We start from the raw sequence: 23,896 nt of genomic DNA on the forward strand, positions 1-23,896 counted from the left end.
ATCAACTTCAAGAAAGGAGTAATAGGATCTGCAGTAACATACATGTATTTGTTTATTTCTCTTTTTAGTTCTGCTAGGCTTTGCTTCATACAGTTTGGGATCTCTGTTACTTGAAGCTGCATAAGTTTATAATTATTATATTGTGATATTTGACTATTTTACCACTACAAAATATCTGCATTTTTCATTTTTAAATATTTTATCTTTATTCATGTATTTATTTGACAGAGAAAGAGGGACAGAGAGAGAATGGGCATGCCAGGGCCTCTAGCCTCTGCAGATGAACTCCAGACGCATGCACCCCCTTGTGCATCTAGATAACATGGGTCCTGGGGAATCAAACCTGGGTTCTTTGGCTTTGCAGGCTAACACCTTAACCACTAAGCAATCCTTCCAGCCCTGTATTTGTCACTTTTAATGCACTTTGTTTAAATGGCTATTTTATCTGATGTTTAAACTAGGCATTCACCTTTCTCAGGCTAATTTTTTCCACAGTACATCCCTTTGTGTCTTCTTTCATCTTCCTTATCTTTGTATTTATAGTGTGTCTCTTAGAAATACTAATTTGATTATTGTTTTATCCGATCTAACAGTCACTGCCTTTTCACTTAAGTGATAAGTTTATGTATATTTAATGCAATCATTGATATTGGCTCCAATATTTAGTCAGCCATTTTACTAATATTTTTGTTCCCATCATGTTTTTGGCTCATTTCTTTCTTCTTTGCTTTCTGTTGTAATCATTGAATATTTCATATTACTCCAGTTTAATCCTTGCAGTCATGTCTTTGTAGCTTTCTTTGGATTCTGCAAAATAGAATACTAAAAAGTATTTGCTGTAGGTAGGTGTTAGACAACATCAAAGACAGCTCCAATATTCCTCCACTCTTGCTATTCATGTCAATGTGTTATACATTTCCCTGACTACAGACTAAACCTGGGAATGGACTTCTAATACACAAAATCTGGCCAACATGATAGCCTATCTTTTCTACAAATAAACCACAAGATCCTTGAATAATTGCGAGCAAGGATGGAAGCCCATGGACCAATACCCAACAAAGAACTGAATCCTCAGCCACATGAGAGGGAATAAAAATAGATTCTCCCCCAATAAGGACTTCAATTGGGACCAAACTCCTAGTAAACAGTTTGGCTGTACCTTGATATGAAAATGTCCACAAGACTCAGCTGAGAGAAATATTAGAAAAACTTACATGAAAAAACTTAAAATATTTGTTGTTTTAAGCTGCTAATATATGTTGCAATGCAGCAATTTCTATTACTGTAAGCTAATGCATATTTTGTTACCTAGAAGTGAGGTTCAGCCTAAAACTGTGAAAGTCTCTGCAACTAAATAGTAGACAAAGAAAATAAATATTGTGAGTTGTGGTAAAGGCATTAATTGGAAGTTATTGATAGAAATACCAAGTCTAAGGATGTTGCCAGATAGGGGGGAAAAAAGGGAAGTTAGAAACATTTTATTGAAAACTGAAAAAAGGATCCTTTTGTATTCAAGTAGAAAATAATACCATCACTTTAATATGTTAACTACATATATCGTGAGGTGGAAGTGTGATAAAGATTTATAAACTAAGTGTTTTCTGTTGCTTATAAACTGAAAAGAAGACTATTAGTTGACCAGGGGATATTTTTAAAAAATGGAACCATGGGCTAGAGAGATAACTCAGTGATTAAAATGCTTGCATGAAAAGCTTAAGGACCCAGGTTTGATTCCCCAGTGTCCATGTAAACCAGATGTACAAATTGGTACATGTATCTAGAATATGTTTGCAGTGGCTAGAGGCCCTGGTGTACCCATTCTCTCTATCTTCTCCTTTCTTTCTTTTTCTTGCTTTCTTTCTCTCTCTCTCATAACTAAATAAATAAGATTTTAAAAAAAAATAATGGAACCATGACTTTGTGGTTTTAAATTTTTCCAGCCTCTGTAAACAGAAAAAGACATTAAATTAAGAAATGTCATTCAAGCAAGATTTGAGCCATGCCTAGAAATAAAGCCAGAGGTGTAAGTGCAAAACCTTTTGGTTAAGATTGAAAAGATCAAAGGAGGTACATCCTGTGGCACTATGCACTCATACACAGAACCCTTTAAACAAATTAAAAAGTGAGCCTCACAGAGCCCCTCAATCAAACAACAGGGCCTCTGGATACCTTTCTGATACTTTTCTTCTCAAGTCCTCTCAGACACAGCTCAAGGTAAAAGTGACATATCTCTCAAAGAGACTGGACAGGGCTTTTGTCTAATAGACTAAACCCCAAAAGAAGGCACAGGATATCTACATGGCTTTCGAGAAAATTATATCAGCAACATCACTACATGCAGCACATATATGGACCTACATTCAATCTCTAGCACAAAATCACGGCCAATGATGTCCCAAAGCACGTGAGATGCTATCATTATCCATCAAATTCAAATGAAGGCCACAATAAGACATCACTACAGGGCCTTTGAAATCAAACCACTGAAAATACCATGATGTGACCAGAATTTAAAGAAACTAGAATACTTACATAAACTGCCAATGGGGATACAAGATGGGCCAGGCAGTTTGGAAAAAAAAAGTAATTTTTAAAATTAAAATTGCTCATAAAACAAGCTACTTCCAAATATCTACCCAAGAGAAACAAAAAAGTTCTACTAGGGCTGGAGAAATGGCTTAGTGGTCAAGGTGCTTGCCTACAAAGCCAATGGACCCAGGTTCAATTCCCCAGGACCTATGTAAGCCAGATGCATAGGGTGGCGTGTGCATCTGGAGTTCATTTGCAGCTGCTAGAGGCCTTGGTGTACCCATTCTCTCTCTCTCTCTCTCTCTCTCTCTCTCTCTCTTCTCTCTCTCCCTCCCACTTTGCCTATTTCTCTCTCTATCAAGTAAATAACTTTTTTAAAAGTTACACTATAAAAAACTTATAAAGAATACCTATAGCAGCCAGATGGATAGCTGTGGTAAAGCATATGCCTAGCACGTATGAAGACCTGGGGTTAATCCCCCAGCACCAAAAGTCTAACAACAATAGAATGAATACATGCCGATGCATACATACACGTGTGTGCATCATACATGCAAAGTGTGATGCATTCACATGGTAAAACAAAGTTATTTCTGGGTAAGAGAGATGGTTTAATGGATAAAGTACTTGCAACTTAAGCCTGAGTACCCAAGTTTGGATCCCTACAACCCCCATGGAATCAGAAGCTGTAGCACTACTGTCTGTAATCCCAGTATGCATCTAAAAAGGCAGAAATAGGAGAATCACCCGCAAACAGTAGGGAATAAGACACCCTACTTCAAATAAGATGGAAGGCAAGAACTGATACCCAAACACTGTCCTCTGACCTCCACATGCACACTGTGGCTCTGCATGCCCACAGTCATTCATTCACACAGTGCCATCCACATTAACAGGCACATACATACACATACCAAAAAATTCTATTTCTAAATGCAAGAACATAGATCACTCCCATGAAGCAATATTACTAAAGTAAACATACTTCATTAACATCAAAATTAGTTAAAACTTATCTATACAAGAATAATATGGAGAGGTATTTTGGGTAAAGGGTGAACAATGACTGGAAGCAAGAGGGAGGGAGAGAGAGATCTCAGGAGTTGGTCATATGCTCTATCTTGATCTGTAAGGTCAATTGGATAATATGGATATTTTCATGTTATAAAATCATCCAACTTTACAATCTGATGTGATTTGCTGTACATATACTATGGTTCTTGTGGCCTGCTATACATGGTTTTTAAAAGTTTACCACAACGCCAGGTATAGTTGCACATGCCTTGAATTCCAGCACTTGGGAAGCAGAGGTAGGAGAAGTGCTGTGAGTTCAAGACCACCCTGAGACTAAATAGTGAATTCTAGGTCAGATGATGAATCTGAAAAATATGAAGAAACAAATCTCAATATACTCAGTATGAGAAGACAAGGAGAAGGAGGAGGTGAGGAAGGGAAAGAGAAGAGAAAAAAGAAGAAAGTTGATGTAGAAGCAAAGAAAGAGCTGGCAGGGAAAAAGCAAAGTGGTTTCCTCTCCAAGAAGGGAAGCACAGGCCATACAAGGGTACCGGGGTTTGAAACAGAGAGAGGTTATTTGTCAAAGCTCTTTAAGCTTTTAGTACACGTGCATTTTACACATTTGTTAAATGCAAGGTATATGTCTTTGTTGTAAAAGTCATGTAATATGCTGAAATTACGTGTGGTCAAATAGCTAAAGTAAGTACTGCTTCTGACTTTACATTTACCTGAGTAGCTGTTACCACTGTTACATACCATCTGCAGAACACTTTTTCTTGGATATGCTGCTAAGTATTTTTTGCGAAACACAAAATAAATAGCAAAAAAATGTAATAACAGTAAAGTAGCAAATAATAAAATGTAATTGCCAATGATTCATACATAATTATTTTAACTTTTCAAGAGAAAAAGGGGAATTTTTTAAAAACTAAGATGGTTAGCAAAATCAGAACATGATATGAATCCACAGGCATTTAAAAACTTCGTATTTTCTACTGCCTAATTTAATACATTTAATTACAAAACAAGTATACAAACTATGTTTGTCTAAATGTGTAATTTAAATCAATACTCAATATTTTAATTCCTTGAAAATTAAATTTTATGGTATAATGTGTATGTTTACTGTTATCTTTTTCACTAAAAAATCAAAATTGTTCAATATGTAACAAAAAAGAAACATGCATGTGTTAAAAAATTCAATGATAAAGCTTTGTTGACTAAAAAGAAAGAAACAGAAAAATGAGACTAAATTTGTAAAAAATCTGAATGAATGGGAAAAAATGTGAGACTGAAAAGGTGATTTCAGAACACTATTTTCAAAGCTATTATATCTCAGTTACAAACTGCTGCCACATGGCCTGGCCTTGGTAAATACCTAAGACTATATTGAATTAGCACATTAATGTTGAGAGTTAGTGAGGAACAAAGTGGTTTTCAGTGTGTGAACACAATGATTTACTGAGTTCTTCTTGTTTTTACATCAGAGTGACATTCAGAGGACCAGGTTAAGAAATTTAAAAAGCATATTAGATATCAAATTATTCAGGTTTAAGCCATCCTAAATGTCCTACCCAAACAGATGAAAAAGATTAAGTTTCTTCTGTGTTAGAGAGAGCTTATGAAGCCACACTCTCCAGCACAAGAGCAACTAGATGTTACTAACCCATGGGAGACCATCAAGAAAAGACGCCCATGACCTACACAGAACACACAAAAGAGGCCTATCCTGTGGCAGGCCAGTTTACATCCCATTCCTACTAACCACAGCCTCCATATTTCCCCACCTAGGCACACAATAGGACAGCAGCTCTAAGCCTAGTAGGTCTTTTTCCATAGTTCAGCATAGGACCAAGATCTGGGACTGTAGTGTTCATAACATGACCAGTAATCACATGTGGCTATTGAAATTGATGAGAAGTAAAGTAAGTTTCTCGGTCATTCCTGCTACCTTTCAAGTACTCAACAAGCAAGGTAGAGAACATAGTAGAGAACATAGCTACAGGAAGAACATCACCACTGTAGGAAAATTCTATTGGCTTCTGCTACTGTAAAATCTATCTTTGTCCAAACCTGAGGGGTATTCTTAAATGACCACACTATTATGAGTAATATTTAGGAATGGTTCACTATGTGAAATCCTAACCACATTTATGCCAACAGAAAATAGATTCCCTACCAAGAAAAATATTGATTGGTTCCTTGCCCAATACATTCAACAATCAGGAACAGAAACCAAAAAGAGTCATTTACTTATAATATAGAGCTTTACAAAGTAAAATGTTTCTATTATAATTTTGGAGTACACAAACTGAAAAAAATCAAATCAATACTTAAAATTAAAAAAAAAAAACATATTTCCACACAGATAATAGCATCAACCACTAGCATGTTTTCATTATACTTGATCACCATCTGCTGGCGCCATTCTTCAACTGCACAAGGAAAGGAAAAACGAGCTACCTTGGGAGACCTTTTAAAGGGCATGCAGAATATCAGCTTTCTGCCACAATGCATTGCTGGAAAACCACATCACAAGGGGGATCATTGTAAAGCAAATCACAGTTTCCATAAGGACAACACAATGACTCGATCCCTCCTTCCAAACTAAAAGCTGCCACCAAATAAGCCGTGGTGAAACCTCATGAAAGCAAAGATGCAAACACTATATAGTCCTCTATAATCACTTCAACAGGGTAATTACTCTCCAAGGCCTTTCTTATAAACATGAACACATTATTATTTAGTTGAACCAATAAAAGTTAAAAGATAAGTTCTAATTTATATAAAATTAACTTAAATTTGATATGGTTTAAAAATAATCCACAAGTCATCATTGTCTCTACATGCCTAGAATTTTTTTAAAATCTAGACTCCTTATAAAATGGTACCTAAAAAATCTAAATGAAGGTATTTTTCTCATCAGAAAATTCCTCTAAAATTAGCAGAGACAATGTGCTTGCCACTGGGAAGCAGTGTTTAAAGACCAAGATCAATTCAACCTTTCTCCTTTTCACTTTCCTAACTCTGGACTTTTGTTTTTTGAATTTTTAATGAAGAGAATTTAAGTAATATATTACATTTTCCTGAAGTGATTTACTTTCATACATACATAAGTATTTTTTATTCTAAAAAATCAGAAATAGTAATTCCTAACTTTACACTAACCCTTCGATAACAGTAAGTACTCTTAAATGTTGCTTGGGAGCTCGGCTGTAATGGTGTTTGAGAAGTTTCCTAAGGCTGTACCTAAGGCTGGCCTCCAACTCACAAGGTAGCTAAGAATTCCTGATCCTCTGGCCTCCACCTCCTAAGTACTGGGATTTCAGGCATGCACCATCGTGCACTATTTTTGCAAAGCTGGTGACGTAACTCAGGGCTCCTTGCATGCTAGGCTGGCACACTACCAAGTGAGCTACGTTCTTTTTCATCTTTCCCTATTTCAGCATCTAACTGTATTTTGGAGACAAACTATCAGACAACATTTTAGCACATTAAAATGTCATGCGACTAATAAGCCACTAAAAAGAAACTTCAAAATATTTTTCACAGAATTTAAAGAGAAGAATCCAACCTATTACCTCAGTGCTGTCTGTGGCATTGACATGTAAAGAATACAGAAATGGGTCAGCGTGGTGGCGCACCTTTAATCCCAGTGCACCTTTAACCCGGGAGGCAGAGGTATGTGGATAGCTGTGAGTTCAAGGTTGGCCTGGGACCATAGAGTGAGTGCCAGGTCAGCCTGGACTAGAATGATACCCTTACTTGAAACAAACAAAAAAGAACATAGAAATGACATGAATTAAAGTCTATTACCTAGGCAGCTTCATATGTGTGGCATGAAAAACTGTAAAGTACTATGTATTCCACGTACCCTGGAAAAGGGGAGTTGCTAAATCACTTGAATTGAGATACTTCAAATCGCCTTTCTAAATACTGTCACCATTCCTTTGAGCTGGGTATTTAGCTCAGTCATAAATCATGAAGTTCTGGGTTTGATCCCCAGCACAATATAAACCAGGTGTGGTGGTATACTCCTGAAATCCTAGCACTTGGAAGGTAAAGGCAGGAGGGTCCGAAGTTGCATAGTGAGTTCAAAGCCAGCACAGAATACATAAGACTTTGTATTTAAAATAAAAAAAAGGGGGGGCTGGAGAGATAGCTTAGCGGTTAAGCACTTGCCTGTGAAGCCTAAGGACCCCGGTTCGAGGCTCGGTTCCCCAGGTCCCACGTTAGCCAGATGCACAAGGGGGCGCATGCATCTGGAGTTCGTTTGCAGAGGCTGGAGGCCCTGGCGCACCCATTCTCTCTCTCTCCCTCTATCTGTCTTTCTCTCTGTGTCTGTCGCTCTCAAATAAATAAATAAAAATTAAAAAAAAAAAAAAAGCCAGGCATGGTGGTGCACTTTTAATCACAGCAGACAGAGGTAGACAGATGTAGGAGGATCACCATGGATTCAAGGCCACCCTGAAACTACATAGTTAATTCCAGGTTAGCCTGGACCAGAGTGAGACCCTACCCCCCCCCCCAAAAAAAAAAGGAAAGAAAAAGCATTAAGTCAAAACCTTTCTGCATAGGTATGAATATTTCCGTTTTTCTGCATGGGTATTAATCTGTTTTTCTTGGGAAACTTAGTAACTGAAAATAATGATAAGCAGACTTGGGGGTGTTATAGGTTGTTAGTATATTACTACAGAAACAAAAAAAAAACACTGTCAAAGAACAAGCAAATCTCTAGACGCACTATGACAGTGACAGTGTCCATGTCGATGTCAAGGCTGTGGCAGCAGGTGGCACCGACACGTCCTGGGCGGAGAGCGCCCGGGTACTGCTTCACTTTGTCCTTAAAACAATGAGGTCCTTAAAATTCGATGTGACAAAGGATGAAATTTGGTTTTAGAAAAATTAAGTAACATTCCTGATGAAAGATCATGACCAAAAACCGGAAGTGGGGTTTGGACTAAGGTAAACTTCCTCATTCCCTCTTGATCTACACATAACCAAGTACAATGGCAGAGCTGCCCAGGGACAAACAGACAAAAATGAAATTTCCATATTTTCTGCATAAAGTACTTGCACTTTCTACATGAAATAAAAGCACAGATCTGCATTCCAAGGGTGGGTCTACTACCGGGAAGGTGACATGATCTTCCTGAGGCTGTTACTGCCTCTATAAATACAAAGGGCAATGATGTCAACCTCCCAGAACTGTAAAGAGGATTAAATCAGAAGATTTGGAAATAAATTTACAGACCAGTATCTAAGTTACATTGGGAGCTCTGTAAAAGGTACAGCTTACCTCGTGTGGCCTTGCTGCCTCAACAAATTAAAAGCACAAGTAGAATCTACAAAATTTAGGATGCTTGTTGGGATTTAAAAATAATAATAATTATTTCACGGGGCTGGAGAGATGGCTTAGAGGTTAAGATGCTTCCTTGCAAAGCTAAAGGACTTTGGTTTGATTCCCTACAACCCACATAAGCCATATGCACAAGGGGGCACATGCATCTGGAGTTCATTTACAGGGATGGAGGCCCTGGCATGCCCATTCTCTCTCTCTCTCTCTCCCTCAAATAAATAAATTAAATTAAATATTTTCTAAAATAAGTATTTTTAAAATATTTATTTTACTTATGTGAGAGAATGGGCACATCAGGGTCTTCAGCTGCTGCAAACAAACTGCAGGCGCATGTGCCACCTTGTGCATCTGGCTTATGTGGAAAATGGGAAATGGAATTAGGGTCCTCTGGTTTTGCAGGCAAACACCTTAACCACTAAGCCATCTCTCCAGCCCCTTATTGAGATTTCTTAATCCTATATTTTAATCCATACATAGATTTTCTACATATGTACATATATTTGTTATGTAGTTAAATTTACTAATTTTTATCACTAATGTTAACAATTTGTATACAAAACATCTTGGAGTTTTGGTGTGTTTTTTTGATTTTGTTTTTGTTTGTTTGTTTGTTTGTTTGTTTTTTCAAGGTAGGGTTTTGCTCTAGCTCAGGATGAACTGGAATTCACTATGTAATCTCAGGGTGGCCTCAAACTCATAGCAATCCTCCTAACTCTGTCTCCCAATGCTGGGGTTAAAGACATGTACCACCACACCTGGCCAAACAACTTAATAAGGTGATATTTTACAAGGCAATTTGGCAGTGTTTATCAAAAAATAAGTTTTGATTATTAAACACAACACACATGCATATACAAAAAGAATATTTTTACCTCTATCCTCCAGGCAAGTCTCACTCACAAAAAAGACAAGCAGAACTCCCATACACGTATGCACATATGTATCCCTGGAACTTCTTTAAAATACACTCATAAATGGGAAGTTTCATTTCTATATATCTTTTAACTTTATGTATCTTAGCATATAAAAGGTTCTATATACTTGGTAGACCATACATCATCCAACAAGATATTTAATCAACTCACCAAGAGAACAATCCACCCTCCAGGAATTCATTATAATCCAAAGCATATGCAAGTGTGTAAAGACCAATCTAGGTATTGTAACTGACAAACTGGTATCATTAAGTCCTGGATCAAACTAAAAGATGCTTACATCCATGGTATCTCTGTCTTTGGGTGTATGTATGTGTATATATGTATATATGTATATATATTCAACCTCAACCACCAAAATCTGTGTTTTTCATTATAACCAATGGAGAACATCCCCACCTGACAACTTCTCATCACTATAGACAAAACAATAAAGGTTTTCTCCTGTTTTCCCTGATCAATACTTTGGCTTCCCCATGTGTATCTGCATGCTATGCCATGTCACTCCCTCCTTCCTTATAGTAACTGAGTAATAAACTCTCCTTTCCAATGTAGTTGTCTCCATGTATGTCATCTCATCGTATACGATTAAAATGAACTCCAGTTACATTTTAATACAAGGCATGTGATGATGAATATTGGGGTTTAACTAAGGCATTCCTCATAACAATAAAGCACTTAAAATGGTAGAGACAGATTAGAGTGCATGCACAATACAGATAATGATTATCTTCATGTAAAAAGACTGAACAGACTATGTGACAAAAGTTTAAGACTTAAATAAAAAAAGAGAAAGTCATAGAATAGTGAAGATAGTATAATTTATAATTTTTAATTACATGTGTACCTATTAGAAAATAACAAGTACCAAATTGTGGATGGATTACTACCTTTGATGAGTAAAGTAGGGAAAGAGAACTCAGAGAAAAACTTAGTGAGTTTTCACTCTACATATGTCTACACTGAGGTTTTTAGAAGTATGTTTGAACATTGACTACATAATTTTATAAAATGAGTTAAACATTACATTCATCTGCTCTTGATAACAGATTGTTATTAGCTGAGCAGTATTACATAAGATGCGTATCTTTTCTCATAGTTTCTGTAGACAGGGAGTCTTGCACCGCTGAGCTAAGAACCTCATAGGGCTACAATCATGACTTGTCCACAGCTGGGTTCTCATCTGAGACTCAGCCAGGGAAAGATGCACTTCCCTGTTTCCATGGCTGTCAGCAGCATTCAGTTCCCTTGGCTACATGATTCATGGAAACTGCTTCTTCAAAGTCATCAAAGGGAATGACAGCAAGACTTGGAGCAAGTCTGCAGTCCAGATGGAGGTTTATGCAACACGGTGTAATCTCAAGAGTGACATCTCATCACCATTGCCATATTCATTGGTGAGAAGCAAGTCACAGAATCTGTCCATACCCATAGGGGAGACTATCCAAAGAACACCAGGAAAAGGGCCTTTGGGGCCACCTTAAAGACCACCTTCCTTCTGGTCCTTATCAAATCTCATGATTATGTAGCTGAAGTCTGACCAGAAAGGTGATGCGCATTAACACAGCCCATGATTATTAACTGAAATTAACCCAACTCTACATGGGTGAGTTCTAAGGATATGCATACCCAGAAACACTCTACACAGTCATAACCCAAAGTCAAATACAACTAATGTATTTCATTGTCAATAAATGAGCCACATATTAAACATAAAAAGTAATAACAGAATTAAAATATCAATGCAATTTGGATCAGTGGTTCTTCTAAAATAAAACATGAATAATATTAACAACATAAGAAATATGAAAAAGGAAAGCAAACAGTGAATCAGAACAGGCACAGCTGCCTATTGAAGCTTTCTAGTGTGAAATGCTAAGTATAATAATGTATGATGCATATTTAGTGGACAAAAGGAAAGCACAATAATATGACAGATAGAATATGACCTCATAATACTTCTAGGGAATGTGGAACAAGGCTGCTACCATATCCTACAGGAAGAATAAAGGTGACGGAAAGGTGCCATCTCTACTGAATAGGAAGTCCTAACAAAAAGGCTTCAAAAGAACACTGCATCTTTAATAATATAAAAAGGCTACGGCACAAACAGCATAATCTAAAATGCCATTAGAAATGCTTCACATACAAAAAAGGTCTAAGTAAAGCAGGATTTTATAAAGTGATCAAAAAAGAAACACTAAGGGGGAAAATCTTTTAAGATTAAAGAGGTTTTTCAAAGGACAAGTTGAAGTGGTTGTAAAATTTATGAGGCAGCATTAAACTTCAGTTCTAAGTAACAATAAATTATTCACTATAAAACATACATGTGTCAAGTATTATAAGCCTCTTAAGCCTTTAAAAAACAATTTTTTATGGAAGTTATTAGACGTATGAGGTCACCATGAACAGATAGTAACTTCTTCATTAGCACAGTATGGCCACTGTGAGCAACTCTGAGGAGGAAATGTGGAAGCAGAGCCATTACCACATGTGACCTGATATCACACACCATGGATTTGTCCTCCAAGTTAATTTTAGGGATGTCAGCTAAAAGAAGTGTTAGTTTTGTTTTTAAATGTCTTTATGGATATAAACTTCCATATCCATTAAGTAATATACATGTGGATTAAAAGTTGTATCAAACTAAAATTCTTAAAGCATGTTATTAAACTTAAAAGGAACACAAGATACACTGCAAAGCTTTGTTTTTGCAGCTCTGACTGACCATTGGTATTACTGACTTTTGAACAGAAAGAGATTTGGGGATGTCCCTTACAGCTCCTTCATCATCTTTCCTCACAGTATGTGCCAGGCATGTCTATAGCTTATATCCACAGTACCTCTACCATTTTCTAAAAATCTGTCCTTTCTAAAAGTCAAAAAAAAAAATACTTCTAGACTAGTCCTTCTGCCACAATATAACATGTCTGAAAGAATCTTTGTATCAATTAAAATGAATATATAGCAATACCTAACACAGTCTATTCATAAATAGAAATGTATACTCACCAAATATAAAATACTTATAGAATTCCTAACATATTTCCACCTGATACAGACAGCAGAAAACATAGTGCAAAAGTAAAAACACCTTGCCTATCTCCTGAAATTAGAATCTAACACAAAAGATGTTAAATCTTTGCACATGTGGCCAATACAACAGAGACCATGGAATAGTACAAATATAAACATAAAGTCACCTAAAATGCCTGGATGTCAGGCAAAGGTTCTGTAAGGCTGTGAATCTGGGGACAGGACACTAACATTCATCTCTCTGATGGCTACGAATGACGAGGTGACTCATGCTCCTGTCACCCTGCCTTCCCCACCAAGATAAACTAATGTCTCTTCCCTTCAAACTTTGAGCTGAAATGAATTGTTTTAGTCAGCTATTTTGTCAAAGCAATGATAAAAATAATATAGCACCCAACAAAGAGAAATAAAATTTTTAATGTGAGGATTTTTCTATGGTTTTATTTTCCAGAAAAATAAATGACCATAATAAAGAATAGCTTCACTCTTTTCTCTCAAACTTTGTCCTCTGTTGCATTTCATGGACTTCTTGTATTTCATCTATTTCCTATCCTGAATCTTTCTCTTACACATACCCCAGCCTTGGTGTGCACTTTCATGCCCAGTGATCACGTGACTCATGTACTTTACCCTCTCCTCTACTCATCTCTAACAATAATTGGGAAACAAAAGTCTAAATGACTTAGACAGGTAACAAGTGATTATGCTGTCAGCTTCTAATCTTCTTCCAACACATAATGACTCTTTCCTTCGTGAAGCATGTCATCATCCCTCTTTATCTTTTTCTTCTTTCCTTTTCTGATATAATAAGAAAATAAAAACACTCCCTTTCCATTTTAACACTATTTTAAAAATCCATGCCCAATGATAAATGTACATGACACCAAGTTGAGTGTCAGCATACTCTAGTAACAGAGTGACCAAATACTTCCTATGGCTGTGTTCTGGAAAGATTACTGTTTCCAGATTTATAAGATGAGACAGAAAACTGAATTTTGATATGAAAATTTCCTATTGTAACTCCTTCAGAGTATCTTTAAGACATTGTACAAGTTAAATAAAATGAATATACCCACATAATTCATTCAGTCTAGAAAGATTACTAATTTTCAATCTCTGTTCTAAGCCTCAAAGACAATTTCATAACTTTGGTTCACCTTTATACCAAAAACTTCAGGTTGGTTATATCACTACATCTAGAAAGGAACTCAAAATTTAGCTATTAACTCTTTCGAAGTGTGAGGGGGAGGAGGCGTCTCAGATAGCCTAGGCTGATCTCAAACTCACTAGGTAGCCTAGGACCACACTGAATGTTAGGCTTATAGCTGTGCACTGCCGTGTATGGTTTATGCAGTGCTGAGGGCCGATGACTACTAGGCAAGTACTCTACCAACTGAGCTATACTAACAGCCATGATATGAATTCTTAATATTTCAGCAAACAATGGCTAGATTTCACAGTCAAACTAAGAGTGGCATTTTTCTTTGTACAGAACAATCTCTTTCTATTTCCATTTACCTGCTACAAGGCTAACAAGATTCTATATAATTACACCACTTTTTATTTTTAACTCTTTATGTGCATAATAGTAAATAATTAACACCATCTCCAATGGACTCATCTATTCATTTCTTTTTACTCTTCAGAATATGTCCTTGCTGCTGCCTCTTCTTTCTGTGCTCCTCATTCTAATTTGTCTCTCCTTTCTAATGAAAATATTTCATGGACTCTTTCATGTATTCATGTGTTCTTTCCTATTGTTGTAGTTACCTGCTCATTGCTGGGATACGGCACCCAACCAAAAGCAGATGATCAGAGAAAAGTATTGTCTCTAGCATGAAGCTTTCATCTCTTTCTGTGCAACATCCTTCTGCTTATACCAGTTTAAATTTAACACTGCTCAAACTTTCATGACATGGGAAGAGCACAGCTAGCTTCTCACACAAACTGTCTCTAGTCCAACCTAAATAAAGCTTTTCTTCCCCATCATAAGCCAAACTTTTACAGTCATAGTTCTTATTGCATTTAGGTCTTTCAACTCTGACCAAAATGTTTTATCAAGCTCTGCCTTCAGCACTTCAAGGCACCTCTTAGGCAGCCAATGATTAAAATCCTTCCACAAATTAGTTTTAAGAGACCAAAACCGAAAAGCTGGGCGTGGTAGCATAAGCCTTTAATCCCAGCACTCGGGAGGCAGAGGTAGGAGGATTGCCATGAGTTCAAGGCTACCCTGAGACTCCATAGTGAATTCCAGGTCAGCCTGGGTTAGAGTGAGACCCTACCTTGAAAAACCAAAAAAAGAAAAAAAAAAAAAAAGAGACCAAAACCCACAGAGTCAGGTTTCTAACAGAAACAACTCCACTCCTCCGGTACCAACTTTCTGTTGTAGTTACCTTCTCAGCGCTGGGAAAAGGCACCCAACCAAAAGCAGCTGATGAGTAAAAGTTTTTTATCTTGGTTTATAGTTTTGATGGGAAGCTTCATGATGGCAGGGGAAAATATGGCATGAACACAGGCTAGATATCACCTCAGCCACAGCAGGTGGAAAATACACATAAAATCGTAATCAGAAAGACATATAACCAGATTATATCTGTAATGGAGCCATTTCAAATTACTAAGAATATTTCCACAGCTGATGAGAAATAAACTAAAGAAACTCTATTGAACATGAAAGATTAAACTATTAACAAAAAGCTCTAAAATTAAAGTAACCAAGAGAATGGTGTGGAGTAAGTATTAACTATGATACATGTTGATTGACACCTTTTGATGTTTTAACATTTCAGAAAACAATGCCAATAAGAAAACCAAACTTGAATAAAAGACCAAATGTACATCCATCCCTCTCATAGGCCAAAAATTATATTTCAACAATAACAATCTTATATGATATGTTTTGGAAATATAGTTTATTTTTATTTGTACTAAAACTCCTACTTAAGATTAATATTCTAATAAAACACAGTTTAATGAAGTTTCAGTTTATATTCTTATTTCATTAAACAAAAACGAAGAGTGATAAATGAGGAAAAGAACAGATATTCAAGCAAAAGATTAAACATGGATGTTCAGTGCTATATTCTGTCGAAGTCATATTGATATTGTTCTTAATGCTGTCATAAAAGAAAATACAGAATTGTTTTATATGTAAACATAAAGTAAAACTACATCCATAAAAGTAGCTAAAAATAAGAGCCAGGCATAGTGGCACACACCTTTAATACCAGCACTTGGGAGGCAGAGGTAGGTGGATTGCCATGAGTTCCAGGCCACCCTGAAACTACACAGTGAATTCCAGGTCAGCCTGGGCTAGAACAAGACCTTACCACAAAAAGCCAACAAAAATATAGCTATAAATAAAAAGTAATCTTAAATACATAGTAAATGAAAAAGAAAACTGATTATTAACATCAGAGCCCTAAAATTTAGCAAAGTTATAAGGAAAATTAATTTATCATTAAAAAGAGTAAGTTTGGGCTGGAGATATGGCTTAGCACTTAAGGCATTTGCCTGCAAAGCCAAAAGACCAAAGTTCGATTCCTCAGGACCCATATAAGCCAGATGCACAAGGTGGCGCATACATCTATAGTTTGTTTGCAGTGGCTAGAGGCCCTGGCATAAACATTTTCTCTTTGTCTGTCTGTCTCTCTCTCTCAAATAAATAAATAAAAATAAAATATATTTTTTTAAAAAGAGTAAAGTTCAATGTTTAAGCCAGTTCGAAAGACAGAATACATGACGAAAAACCCACTTTTACAGCATACCTGTGGGCATCGGTTGATGATAGCACCAACGTGTTATCTTCTCCAGAAGAAAGTCTCCACGATTCACTTGTTCTTGGTTCGCTTGTCCCCAGCTCACCCATCACCCAGTCAGGTAACCTCTCTGGGCTTGAACCTTTTGCTCGTGCTGGATTTGGTTCATCAAAATAGATGGACTGATTTTTAAAAATTAGAGAAATCATGCTTTCAAAATGTACTATAAAGAAACACTTAAAATTTCCATCAACCTTCAAGTTTAATAATAGTGTTTCAAATACTCAATTTAATTCAATTACATACAAACACATAAGTATCATTTAGCACATAATAAATTATGAAACAATAAAACAGGCGTAAAATACATAAAATCCATTTATATTTCAATGATGTTCTACTATAAAATAATAAATAGAAAATTACATAACAGATAAATCTGAGAATAATTACTTCTTTGAAGTGATGTCAGCTTTATAGAGGGTTAAGTGGAAAACTTTTAAAATTATGTGCTATGCTATTTCTTTCTGTGAGCATGAACTTCTCTGCACATATACACATATACATACACAAAATCAATAGGTGGAGAAAACAAAATCACTACACATCAAAAACTAATATTAAGAAATACCTTTATGAGAGCTGGAAATATTGCTCAGTGATTAACACTGCTTGTCTGCAAAGCCTGCTGGCCTGGGTTCAATTGCCAAACCTCTCATGCGTGTAAGCTCAGTGCACAAAGTGGCGTAAGCATCTGGCATTCATTTATGCTGACAAGAGGCCCTGTGTGCCACTGCACACGTGCGCGCACACGCGCACACACACACACACACACACACACACACACACAAATTAATTAAACAAATAATAAATACAGAAAGAAATAAGAAAGAATCTCTTGATGAGGAAGGAAATACAGAGAAAGAGGGCTAAGATTTACTTCTGGCGTACTATGAACTCCCTTTCATGCCCAAGATAAGCTTGCAGGCCTTCTCATTGTTATTATTTGTAAAATAAAGTCCTTCCCTATGACTCTATGACATAGATTGTGAATGGAACCTATGACATATGTAATATCATGACATGTGAATGGGCTTCATAGAATGTTTTACTTTATAGCCGGACATGGTGGCCCAAGACTTTAATCCCAGCACTCGAGATGCAGAGGTAGGAGGATCAACGTGAGTTTGAGGCCACCCTGAGACTACATAGAGAATGCCAGGTCAGCCTGGGCTAGAGCAAGACCCTATCTCGAAAACCAAAAAAAAAAAAAGCAAAAAGAATGTTTTACTTTAGTCATTAAGTGAAATGAGCCAGGCTTCATGGTATATTTACTAAGAACACTTTGCTGAATGGACACTTGTACAGTTTACCCAATCTTACACAGGATGCTTCAAATGTCTATTCTCCAGAGAGAAGTGTGACATATAATACTTTGTCCCAGATCAGAAATGCAGAAAAATTTCTTTTCAAATGAAATATTAAATGTTTACCCAACACTTATCTTTCCATGGTTTTAGTGAACTATAGTCAACCATGGCCTGTCCTATTAAATGAAAAAAATCAAGAAATAAACCGTAAATTTTAAACTGGTATTGTTCTGAGAAGTGTGCTAAACTTTCACGGCCCCTGTTCCATCACATCCTACCAGCTGTATATACATAGCATATGATATGGGTCCATTAGTCATTTATTAGCTGCCTCAATTACCAGTATAGTAAAAAGGATTCAGTGCTTCAAAACAAAAACAAACAAACAAATTGAGCTGGGCATGCTGGTACATGCCTTTAATCCCAGCACTCAAAAGGCAGAGGTAGGAGGATCATCATGTGAGTTTGAGGCCACCCTAAGACTACATAGTGAATTCCAGGTCAGCCTGGGCTAGAGAGAAACCCTACCTCGAAAAAACAAAAACAAACTAACAGAGGATTCCGTGCTATCTGCTGTTCCAGGCATCCAGCATAAGGAATAACTTGGAATATATGCCCCATAGATAGTGGGAGGATTACTGTAGCCTTTCTAATGTTTAATTAAATACAAAGTCAACTAATTACAATTCCCAGTACTAAGGTTCTTAACTTTAGCAAAATGAGTGGCATTGCTTTAATATACAGTGGATAATAACATTAAAACTTCTGGCATTCTGCCACCAACAGCAATTATACTTGAGTATAAAACATGCCATGTGACTAAAGTCTGTGTTAAGTAGACTAATTAAACATAGATAAGTTTTACAATGCATTACATAAGAATCGTGCTGTAGTTCGTATAGCAGTAACTATAGTTATTGCTCCAGCCAGATTTCTCAAATATTCATATCCCACACAAACCAAGGTACACTTCATGTTTATAAGGAACAAGACAGTGATAATTCATCAACCAGCCATAATCACAACTGCCTGATAACAAAGTTGATAATAATAAAATGAAGTATAGAAAATCATTTTTATTTTATTATTTTTTGGTTTTTGTTTTTTCCAGGTAGGGTCTCACTCTAGCCCAGACTGACCTGAAATTCACTATGGAGTCTCAGGGTGGCCTCAAACTCATGGCGATCCTCCTCCCTCTGCCTCCCAAATGCTCGGATTAAAGGTGTGCGCCACCACACCCGGCAAGAAAATCATTTTTAAACTTAAATTTACTATTATCATTGGAATAGAAAAGTCCTTCAGTCTGAGTCTCACAAATTTTAAAATAATGTATATGAGCTCCATAAACTAGAACTTAGTGAAATTCTCAAAATGCAGTTATTACATAATTGGTTGAAATTAGTACAAAATTAGTACAAAATAATAATTAAAATTAATTTTGTTTTTTAGATATATTGCAGAATATAAGTGAATAATTCAAGGAAAGGAATACCTGTTTTACTGAAAGTGGAAAAAAATCAATCAGAGACATTTCACCTAATGTGTTTTTTGCACATATAATTTAATAATATTACAATTCTGAAAAAGGATGACAAAGTACACTCACCTTTAAGGAAATAAAACTAATACCCTAAGGATAAGGGTACCTACCATGTAGGATGGTAAAGTCTTTAGTGTCCCTGGCTCAGGACGGTGTGTAAAGGGTCCTTCAAGCGTGCCTCGCTTCAGCATATGTAGCAGCAGTTTTGCATACAGGTTCCGATTCTTCCTGCCCATGAGTCCTGCGCCTGTCCCCGAAGGTTCACACAGCTTCCTAATCCAAAGAGCACACCTCTGTCGTTCTATAAACACATATAAGCTATGAGAAGCCTGTGATCTCAAGAAATAAAACATCTATTACAAAGGCCTATAAAAGTACCTGCTTTAATAAAGAAACAAGGATCACCAAACTTCTGAAAAGGGCCCAAGGGTAAATACTTGACACTTTCTAGGCCATGTTTGCTTTGGCTTAAGTACTTCGGCTGACCATTGAATCAAAACAGCACGAGCAGACTACACAGAAGCAATGGCAAGGCTGTGCAGCAACGAGACCTGGGGCTGGAACACGAGCTATCGTAGACTCCCCGTCTAGAATTTAACTTTGTTAGGGAATTACAAATGGGCAAGATAAATATGGTATATTCACAAAAATTAAATCTCTGGAATTTAACTTTGATAGTTAATTGCAGTTGGACAAGATGAATGCAAATAGATATTTTTACAAAAATGCAATCTGTGGCCTAATTGAGTAATACCTAGATGCCCATATGCCAATGAAAAAATTAAATTAAATTTGAAAAATAAGAAATTAGAGATTACCATCAACTAAAGTTGTGAGATGAGATTTTCTACAATTTTGATTTTGTAAAATAACTCCAGATATACTGAAATATCTGTCTGTAGCTCTTGGCTATAATCCAGAAAGAGACAAATAGATCAATGTGATTTACTCAGAATTTTACACTAACTCTAAAATTAAATCCAAACATTTCACCTATTAAAGCCAACAATTTCAAGAGATTTGTTTCTGATTGATGTCAGGTTTTCTTTTAACATCTCTGAAAATAATTGAGTGCTACTTACTTGTAATTTCATAAAATAGTTATCCTTTTAAATTTTGCCTAAAAAATATACCACAGTATAATCCACATATAATGATCCATTAAGTATATTATCTTGCCATGACAAATTGTTTTGGGTCTCATGAAAACTACTCTGATATTAAGTTTTATCAGTTTAAATCCATTCTAATCTCTTCATTTTTAAAGGTTATATTCATTTATTGCTTTCTGCAAAAAAATTAAGACTGAATATACCATTTTATAAATTTCACTACAGATATCAAAGGTATGCCTCTAAAAATATGTTTTGAAAACTGTGTGAACACCAAACAAATCTATGGAAATATTGTAGACTTTGTACAAAAAGAATTAAAACATAAAAGTGAAACCAATAAACTTAGTAGTTTTTGGAAGTATGTGTTTTCCTCCTGTCCTCTAGCAAAAAGAAGTTTATACTGTATTCTACTGTCCAGAATTTTGTACAACTTGGTTAATGGAAAGATTCAATCTGTTATCCTGGTGTGGCAGTTCAAACCTATAGTCCTGGCATGTGGGAGACTAAGATAGAAAGATTTCTGTGAGTCTGAAGTCAGTCTAAGGCTATGGCAGTGAGTTCCAGATCAGCTTGAGCTAGAGGGAGACTCTGCCTCAAAAAAAAAAAAAAAAAAAAAATTGATAAAAGAATTCAGTTGTGTACTTAAAGAGATTGTCAAAAATAGTACTTAGCTATAAAAGGAGGTAAGTTAGTAAGAATTTCTAGTTCTTACATGGCATATAAGTTTCTACACATTCATTGCTAATTAAAAAGGGCCATGGTGTTCCAATACTGATAATTTGTCATGAACCAAAGATTATAATCATTTCTACATAACAAAATCCACTTTAAAAGAAGATAAAATATAGTAATGGTTTGATTTGAGATATATTTATATGGGAAATTTTAATGTAAATTTCTCCCAGTCAGCAGATCTAAGAAAAAAACTAATTATCCAAGTTCTGGAATCCATTTTTGTTCCCATCAATGGACAAATGGATAAGGAAAACATAGCACATACAGATGCTACAATTTCATTCAGCCATGAATACCAATGTCATGCAATTTATAGGTAAATGGACATAATTGGAAACCTCCACAATGCGCAAAGTAAGCCGGAGTCAAATAATCAAATAATACGTATTTGCTCTCATATGCAAAAATCCAGATTTTTAAATTTTTACTTATTGGTTGATTAATTTTTGTGTATGTATGTGTGTGTGCACATGCATATGTACCGAGGCCTCTTGCCATCACTAATAAATACCAAATGTTTATGCCTTTTTGCATCCAGCTTATATAGATGGCTGAGGAATTGAACTCAGGTCAACAGGGTTTGCAAGCAAGGACCTTTAACCAGTGACCTATCTTCCCATCCCTCAGAATCCAGAACTTTTTTAAGAGGACTATTTTTTAAAGGTGTTACGGGGAGGTGGGGAGATGGCTTAGCACTTAAGTTGCTTAACAGCAAAGCCTAAGGGACCCAGTTCAATTCCCCAATACCCATGTAGAGCCAAATGCACAAGGTGGTACATGTGTCTAGAGTTCATTTTTAGTGGCTAAAGGCACTGGTACACTCATATTCTCTGTCTCTCTCTCTCTCTCTCTCTGTGTTTTTCTCTCTCTCTCTCTCTGTTAGTTTCTCTCAAATAAATAAATAAAATATTTTTTAAGTATTATAGAAAACTACTATAGAAAAGAAAGGGACACAATGAGAGAGGGAAGGGGAGACAGAGAGGATAATAAAGGTACTAAGTATAATCAACGTATGTAGAATTCTCATATCATTTATGAAAACACCAAAATGAAACCCATTATTTTGATATGCTATTTTGGAAAAACAGTATCATAGGACTGGGAAGAAAGATCAATTGGTAACATGCTTGCCTCACAAACATAAGGAGCTGAGTAGATCCAGCACTCACATAAAAATACCAGGCATGGTGACACACTTGTAATCTTCATGCTGTGGAGGTGAAGACAGGATGGCTGGAGCACAAGAGTCAGCCAGTCTAGCCTAGTTCATGAGCTCCAGGCCAACAAGAGACCCAGTTTCAAAAAAGGTAGACAATACCCAAGGTTGTCTGCTAGCCTCCACATGTATACACACACAAACACACATATGTACTAAACATCAGAAGATGATGTGAGTTAGAAATATCATTAAAAACTAATTGAAATAATCATGAATAACCTATGAGATGTGAAGGTGTTGGATCTGAAGAATAGCAGAAGAACAATAAAAAAGTTTAAGGTGCAACAATGAGGCAAGAGAAGAGTAGAAGAAAATGAGCCAAAGGAAGGATATGTCAAGCTACCCTGGACAAGGTAAGGCTGCAGGCTCTGGAACAATGTTTGACCACAGAATACATATTTTATATATCTACTCTCAATGTAGCATTCTGAAGTAAACACCAAACATTGAGTCAACCCCTCACTTTAAACATAAAGTCCACTCAGATATCACATGGTAACAGGAATTTAGAATAGATAACAACTATAGTTTCTTGACCCCACTACACACCTGTTTAATGGCTACCAAATTAGACTTACCTTCAAAGCCAACAATGTACCTACCGCGATGTAGGGGATCTTCCTTGCTGCAGTTATGTTCATGCTGCTGGGACAAACACCCAACCAGAAGCAGCTTATGTGAGGAAAGTGTTTATTTCAGGCTTACAGATTCTAGGGGAAGCATGATCATGGTGGAGAAAACTGGCTCACTTCATATATTGGCAGCAGAGGGGCAGAACCAACAACCAGAGCTCAAGCTGGCTCTCCACACAACTAAGGGCTGGATTCAAGATCCACCCCCCTCCCCAGTGACATACCTCCTCCAGCAGGCTCTGCCACCTAAAGACTAAGTAGGGAGCTTAATCTTAATCAAAAATACCTCATACTATGGGAGACACACATTTACATTCAAACCACTATATCCCTGAACCCTGAGATCTTAACCAATTCCTAATACCTTACATTATCTTAAAAGTTTCTACCAAGATTTTCATTTCAAAATCAAATGATAGAATAAGAATTAAAGGCAATATGCATGAAAATCTACAGACTGATTAAAGTATCAGAGAGTAAGTGAATGGTAGACTCAAAAACAGATGACATTTTCAATAAGACAGGAAAAATATGAAGAAAAAATAGTAGCAGCTAAAGTTAAAGAGCTGTAAGCATATAAGAAAGGTGCATCACAGTGAAATATTCCCACAGCTTAGAAGCATCTGTCAGTAAATTTTTACTTAGCTTTGA

At 36.3% G+C, this 23,896-nt stretch overlaps 1 protein-coding gene across 8 annotated transcripts in view; it reads right to left on the minus strand.

The window, feature by feature from the left end:
* Window positions 1-23,896, minus strand: part of Cep112 (centrosomal protein 112) — a 471,814-nt gene that overhangs the window by 440,740 nt on the left and 7,178 nt on the right. For all 8 annotated transcript variants that reach the window (XM_045157990.1, XM_045157993.1, XM_045157994.1 and 5 more), the window contains 2 exons: window positions 19,655-19,845; window positions 16,644-16,816 (listed from right to left, as the gene is read on the minus strand). In XM_045157990.1, the coding sequence (XP_045013925.1) occupies window positions 16,644-16,816; window positions 19,655-19,845 (364 nt within the window). The remainder of the gene's footprint in view (window positions 1-16,643; window positions 16,817-19,654; window positions 19,846-23,896) is intronic.

The sequence above is a fragment of the Jaculus jaculus genome, chromosome 9 (assembly GCF_020740685.1).
Source record: "Jaculus jaculus isolate mJacJac1 chromosome 9, mJacJac1.mat.Y.cur, whole genome shotgun sequence".
NCBI lineage: Eukaryota > Metazoa > Chordata > Mammalia > Rodentia > Dipodidae > Jaculus > Jaculus jaculus.